This window comes from Lepisma saccharinum, chromosome 13 (assembly GCF_977018435.1).
Source record: "Lepisma saccharinum chromosome 13, izLepSacc3.1, whole genome shotgun sequence".
NCBI classification, from domain to species: domain Eukaryota; kingdom Metazoa; phylum Arthropoda; class Insecta; order Zygentoma; family Lepismatidae; genus Lepisma; species Lepisma saccharinum.
The window spans coordinates 47,184,474-47,192,078 of record NC_139241.1 but is presented as its reverse complement, the minus strand read 5'-3'; the positions used below and the strand labels follow the sequence as shown (position 1 = coordinate 47,192,078).

General features: G+C 37.8%; 1 protein-coding gene across 5 annotated transcripts in view; it reads right to left on the bottom strand.

Annotated features, from left to right (window-relative positions):
* Positions 1–489: 489 nt before the first annotated feature.
* Positions 490–7,605, bottom strand: part of LOC145997253 (nuclear pore complex protein Nup50-like) — a 48,910-nt gene continuing 41,794 nt past the window's right edge. For all 5 annotated transcript variants that reach the window (XM_083134104.1, XM_083134100.1, XM_083134103.1 and 2 more), the window contains exons 4-5: positions 7,176–7,319; positions 490–1,062 (exon numbers count right to left, since the gene is read on the bottom strand). In XM_083134104.1, coding sequence (XP_082990230.1) covers positions 759–1,062; positions 7,176–7,319 — 448 coding nt within the window. In that variant the 3' untranslated portion in view covers positions 490–758. The remainder of the gene's footprint in view (positions 1,063–7,175; positions 7,320–7,605) is intronic.

Below are 7,605 nucleotides of genomic sequence, written 5' to 3'. Positions count from 1 at the left end.
TTTTCATTTCTGTTATATTTTGTTTTCTTGGTGAGTATTAGAGCATACTGAACGCCCCATGTACAAGTCATAAAAAATAACTGCTGTCTGAAAGAGAGAAGGCAAAAAAATGCAACATGTACATGCAGGCGTGGTACAGAGAACGGAGAATCTTTTAGTTTTCACTTCAGATTAATATAGGGGTTTTCCAGATAGAAAATTCATTTAAAATTTCATTTTCCTTCCTATAATTGTTTTCTTGGGAAGGGGGATGACAAAACTTCCCTTCCCACAACAGTGTGATTCTATGATTATAAAAACAAACCAACCCCGTCTATGTTAATAGTTTTCCTTCTACAAATCTTCTGGTGTAGCACTGCACATTTGAAAAGTGTAGGCTTGAAACCACCTATCCAGAGAGGTTTACAGGCGGAAAGAGGACAGTCTGCTAAAGGTTAAAATAAAAATATTCTACTTTTCGACAACAAAAAAAAAATACAAACACGACAATTCTTTGTACTCTTGTTTATTTCATATCTATGTAGATACATATACCAAAATTTATATTATGTATCAGTCATTTCAAAATTATAATTAGTGTAAAATATATACAAAAATTAATCCATTCTATTAGCACTCGTGATCTCATACCTGCTTTATTGTACAGAAATGTACAAATTAAAACACATGATCAACGGACCTGAAGGCATTGAAAAAGAACAAGTAAATTTATAAGTGCCAGCATATCGTTAAGCTGGGATCGAAAATTGAGCTAGTATTTAATTCTTTAGTTCATTTAATTTGTCCCTCAATTCATCTGCATCTTCTGCAGTCTTTACGCGAATGAGTACAGAGACTGGTTTCGTGTCCTTGGTGGGATCCGGCACACACATGATCATCACATTGTTCTTTCCGGACCTCTGAACAGGAATAGCAGCTGACAGGAGAATATTGAGTAGGATATTCCCTAGGGTCGTGTCTGCTCTCACCAACAGCTGGTACTTCTCTCCGACTGGTTTCAGATACAGCATGCCAATCCCTCGGTCTTTATATTCATCATCAACCTTGTAGAACACCTTGCACCTGAAATAAAGAGATAAAGAAAAGTCAGTTGTGACAGCACCATGACAACTTCTGGTAATTACAGTCAATGAGAGAGGCATCTGACTGCAGTGTAGCAATTCCAAAATGGAGATACAAGTATAATTCTAGGTTTTCAAGGGAAATTAAAAAAGAAAGTGCAAAAAATGACTTCATTATAAAAAGTAATAGGTAATAATAGTTTATGCTACATACATACATACAAAGGTCATCCTGAAATTAATGCCTTCCCCTTAGTAACTCCTCATATTGTTATCAGATTGCAATGAAACTGCACACACCCATATAATGCTATAAGTTACTAATGCACACAATTTTTCATTTGCGGGTAACTAAATAAACATGAATAGCAGAGAAAAACAAAAAACTGTAATTCAGTTCTTGCAAATAGGTGGTCAGTAATGCCTTAACCCCCCCTACAGTCCTGATTTAGTCCCATCGGACTTTCATTTGCTTGCCTATCTCGTGGACAGCATTTCCAGGATGTGGAAGACATTAAAATTGCTGTGAATGCACGGTAAAAAAAACCTCAGACTTTTTCCCAGAGCGGATTTCAGCATTTGGTTGAATGGTGGCAGAAATACCCTACATTTGTATCTAATTTCACACAAACTTGCCTAGTATGATGTCAGCACATGTCACTAATGATATAACTGAAGGCACAAATGCAAGAACACTTTAGATGCCTTTGCTATTACAAGAGTAAATGGAGAGGGCTGTACGATTTCAAACAGGGCATGATCGTTGGGGACAAAAATTTGGGTATTCCATCCGAGATTTCTCAGCAATTAAATGTGCCTCAGTTCACTCAGCAATGTCACTGACAAGTGGAAACAACATGGAAGCACTGAACCCAGTCATCACTCTTAAAGGTCCAGGATACAAATTCATCATAACCGGCAAACTCTGAAGCATGTTGTGCAAACCAATCATCAGACAGCCTTACCAATGACTACAGAGAATTTCCGTAGTACAGAGGCCAGCAAGTCATAAAACTGGGTTTTTGTCGTCATTCTGCTGCTAGGAAGCCCTAGATCACATGAACCAATGCCAACGTCATTTGGAGTGATGTGCCACGGTACATGTCTTGATAGTCAGACATGTGTGGACCTGGTGCATTCCTAGTGAATGACATTTGCCAGAGCGTTGTCAATTGTATTGTGGAAGTGCTTAACTGGCCCGCCAAAATCCCCAACTTGGCTCAATCAAACATCTTAGGGATAAGCTGGAGCATCGGTTGTGGGTCAGATTCAACTACTCGGCATGCTCGAGGATTGTTTGATTGATTTGTTGTTTTAAGTCCACTTTATGCACAGAAAGGCTAATCGGGACTGGACCTACAGTTTAAAGTGGGATCCAAACCACTTGTGCTTCCACTGGGTATCAAACCTGGGACCGCTTGATTACAAGGCGATGACGTTACCACTATACCATCAGGGGGGAGGGGGGGGAAGAATGGAAACAAATTCCACCAGCAGTTTTCCAGAACTCCGTGGCAAGACTATCCTGAAGGGTCAAAGGTGTAATATCAGCAAAGGGAGGTTTGCATCCTATTGATAACGACCGGTCCCTTCAGAACCAACAGTAATGGATGTCCAGTGACTTCTGGATACATAGTGTAGTTTCTTGTACATTTTTAAATATACATGTATAATATATTGAGATGAAAATCTTCACAAATGAATGTCAAAGGAAGTTCAAATCATTACTTGTAATGATTTCTTTAGGGCTGCCCCGATACAATGTTCAAAATATTGATTACTGGTAATATGACTGTGTAAGTATTCAACTTCAGTTATGTGCATTAATTTCTCAAGGGTTTTGGTTAAAAATATTCAGGAATTACATCAGAATATTAAAATACACATTATGTAATTACAAATTCTAGCTTTTCACACAAGACTGGTGCAAAATACATGGAAAACTTCAAACTTGGTGAAATTTTCAGGAAAATTAGATCCCGTGAAAGTGTCCCATGGGCATCAGTATCAGCGCAGCTTCATTACAACTGCCAGTTTTAGCATAATAGCCTAATATCCAAGTATAACAGGGAATTTCGATACTTCTACCCACATAACAATGTTATAAAAAAACTATGTTTCTAGCTGGTCTGGGGAACAAGTTGGGAACTAATGCCTTAAGTGGCAAAGCTGACAAATTAGTTGTTAAAATGAGATTCAAGAATGAAAAGTCACAATGCAAAAATTAGTGAACATGGAAAACATAATCACTACATTCATGAGATTTCTAGGACCACACAGCAAGGAATAAAATTATACAATTTGAACATGAGCATGCATATTTTGTTTTTGACGAAAACACAAAATGTGAAATAACACATTGTAATGTTAATTTTTCATGTTTCTGAAAGGTATGAGGTGCATTTTCCTACCTTGTTTTGTCACGAAATGATGCGAAATGAACTGCAAAATGCGAAATACACTCTTAAACATGAAATTTAGAGTTTATTTATCGCCACGACACTTTCTGAAGTCAGAATTATCCTGCGAGTTATGCAATTTACGGAAAATTGATTAATTCTATTGTAAATATTTGAGAAGCGAAATGGACCTCTTCGTGCAGGAATAAACTTAATATTCTGGTATAAATGTGTTATTAAAAGGGATTTGTTTATTTTGTGGAGTAAGAGCAGTTTTTAAATCAAATTTAGGGTTATATTCACAATTTTAAAACCAAAATGTCATTTTATTTACCACTTTTTAACCCGAAATTGACTCTGTCTTTGTACCGAAATTTTGCTTTTCTATTTACCAAAAATATGTGCCTTTACTGATTGTCCATTTATCTGAAAATATCAAAAAGTCCACAGCCCTTCATTTAAAAGATTAAGATAACATGCAAATTTTCCATCATGTTTATATAGATCAGAATTGCATAAAATACAACACCAAAAATAAAATTGAACTCATCGAGCTTATTTCTAAAGTCTGGTTTCTAGCCATCTTGCCTCAGGTTGTAATTGATGTCATGGTCATATGATCATAAAAACAGCAAACCATTAGCTAGCAATTTTTAAGAAATTTTTCATCCAAATTTTAACTGTGAAAAGGTAAGGTATGGTTTATGTTCAAGACATTGACTTTTTAGGGCTGGTTTTTCAATGTGCAATCAAAGTTCGAGTTGGGTAAATAACTAGAGGTTACAGCAATTTTGGTTTTTTCCATCTGCGGTCAGCTTCTCAACTGGAGGTTAAGTGGCACTAACAACGTGCTTCATCTGGTGGTCGGCGAGATGACTGGCAGTTCGCGAATAAACATGCCTGCCTCATCGGAAGATCGATCTTGACCAGACAGTTTCTCAGGCACACTGAACGGTAAATAATTCAATAAAAAATTACATTGGTGTAAAAAGAAACTTCTTGTGATTGGCAGAATTCAAATGAAGTGCGCAGTAACAGGTAAAACAAAGGAAATGGTCACCAGAATTTCATTTGTGTGCACCTACTGGTGATATCTGTCTTATTGTGAAGGAAAACCCTAAGTGGCAAGTTAGTGTAGTGGGTAAGGGCAGCATCTTGGACTGGGGATTTAGTTTTATGTCATGAGTTCGAGTCCTGCTGCAGATGTTTTTTTTGTTTTGTTATAATTCATTTACCACGACTTTGAGATTGATTATGTATTTTTTTTGTGCGCGATCCTAGCACACTTATTAAAAATTGTTGCATTTTTATATCATCGGATAGAGTAAAAGTTGAATACAAAATGTGAATGTTCAATAAAAATATTTAATTTCTCCATGATGTTACGTTCTCCCGAAAAAAATAAAGTGTACAAAGCAGATATATACTTCCTAGTTGAAAGATACATGCAAGATAAAACACATTAATTCCTAATTAGCTAGATAGTTGTTTATATTTGATGTCGTCTCTTTTGTACTGTAGGAAAGGATAACTATTTGTACTACCTATTACCACTGTGTGGTTTGTGAAGTCGATCTGTTTTAGGAAAAAAAGCCAAATCTGTAGTAATTGTTTTCCCCTTGTATGTATTTCTTTGTAGCAACAAAATACGAGCATGTTAAGTTCTGCTGTATTTACAATGTAAACAATGAATTTCAACAACCGCATGTGCCTTATTGTAGTTCTACCTTTTCACATCAGGCGAAATTTAATTTGAATTTACACACCTAAATGTCAGTGTCATTGAATTTCTCGCTCAGCATTGCAAACTCACAATTGTTACGTGCCGAACTTTCGGTTAACGAACTTTTGGTTATTTTTACATTGAAAAATCTGGTGTTGGTTAAGACTGGAGGTGGACTCCAACTGGTGTTTGGCTGACCAAAAAGTTGACCAGACATTGAAAAACTGGCCCTAAGATATTTCATCATATTGTATGCTCTTTGAAAAATGGTGCTTATTTCTCATTTTTAAATAATGCAACAATACAGCTAGCATCTGTAAAGGAAACAACTATGTGCTGATATACTCATGTTAAGAAAAATGTTTACGTACTTGTTACTATTGAAGTTAATTATGACTGATATCATGCAAAATAATATACAGCCATTTTAAGTGGTTTTTATTTTATTTTTCATGCGTTGACATCGACGTTTCATCCTGGTTTCCTAGAACTTTCTCAAGCCAAGATAAACCACACAAACACACAACTTTACATGACTAGCTACCTAATAAATTATTTGTGTGTGGTTATCTTGGCTTCTGAAAATTCTGGGACACCAGAATGAAACATCGCATAAAGAATAAATAAAAAGCACTATAAAAAGTAGTTATGCAAACTTTTTAACAAGAACATACATTGATACCGTGTCTAACAAGAAAATAAATGTGTTGAAGGGAAATTCTATGGTATATATTGTTTTCCAGATTCTAAATATATAGAATAAAATTACTACCAGCAATTTTTCTACCCTCAATCTCTTGATTATTGTCTTTTTCCTTTTCCCCTCTAAAACTTTAAGGATACAGCTTATTTTCAGGTCAATACAGTATATATGAGGGTAAATCAAAAACTAAAGGCAATTTTGTGTTTTCGCACGAATAAACAAAGACTGGGTGTGTCTGACGTCACCACGTGTATACTTGGAGTGACGTGGAAGTAGGAATATCCATCACTGCCCCATTAAGTAGTGTGTCGTGGAGCAAAAAGATCACATGTATGGACGCACCACTCCACGAATACACCATCGAGGAACAGTGCGCTTTCTTTGGTCGAAGGGAGTCAAACCGGCAGACATCCACCGTCCGCTGTTAGCGCAGTATGGAGCAAGCACCATGACTCAACAAAAGGTGTATGAGTGGGTGGACTGCTGCCTGGTCGTCAGTTCAGGTCAGATGACGAGGTCCAGCAGGCAGTGCAGACATGGCTTCATGCACAACCAAAAACCTCTTTGCGGATGGGATACAGAAGCTGTTTGCACGATACCAAAAGTGCATTGCCGTGCAGGGGGTATATAAGTGGAAAAGTGATATGTGTAGTTCTTCTTGTGTGGAAATAAAGATGTTATGTGAAAATTCCCTTTATTTTTTGATTTACCCTCGTATTATACACAGAAATATGTAGGCCCTGGTCTCTACCATACTCTGTGCCATTGCTCTGTCCAAACAAGACTTGCTTGGTAGTTCAGTCGGTTGAGTAAGGTTCGAGTCCTAGTCTACCTGCATTTTTTGTATCTAGTATATCTCCTGTGTGTGTCAAATTATAAGGTAATATGTAGTTTGTGTTCATGTGTAATATTATGGATATTGTAAAAGGTAAAAAAAGGTAAAGTGTTCCCCTGTGCATAGCACCACGCCATGAAGGCGTATAGGGGGTGTGGGGGTAACGCCCCACACTTTCTTGATCCGGTCGTGAGTGGGGGTGATGTGATCAGCATCACGCCCCTGACCGCCTTTACCCCCCAGGGTTTCCCCCAGGTACCCATGTTATTCGACGCTGGGTGGGCGCCGGGGCCGCTTCCACCGTTAGAAAAGTTCCCGGATTTGAACCGGCCGGGGATCGAACCCGGGACCTTTAGCATGGTAGTCAGACGCGTTACCGACTGAGCCACCGCGGCCACATTATGGATATTGTTGGGCACAGAAAAATAAGGTAAACTATTAATAAGGTACAAACTTTTTAGAATACACAGCATCATCTTCCGTTACTCGAGTGAAGTCTACGACTGGTGGCTGGTCCTCGTCCTTATCCTCTTCTTTCTTATCCTCGTCAGTCTGTGGTTTGGTTACATTGCTGAAGGTGAAAGGTGTGCTGCCAGTGCTGAAATTAAAGATGAACAATTTATTTCATGACAAGTTCTCACTTTCAATAATATCAATATGTAGCACTAGACAAATAATTATTATTTACTGGGTCGATATGATGGCTAAATCATTGTACTATGTATTTACAAGGGATGAGACACCACAAGCAGGAAGCTGCATTTGGCTCTACACAAGCTCCTATGGAGAGAGATAGCTACCCACTCATGTGCATCGGCCCATAAGAGGCTGTTTAAAGCCTGATGTAAAGGCAGGTTTGCAGCAAACTTGCTGTGTCCAAATCG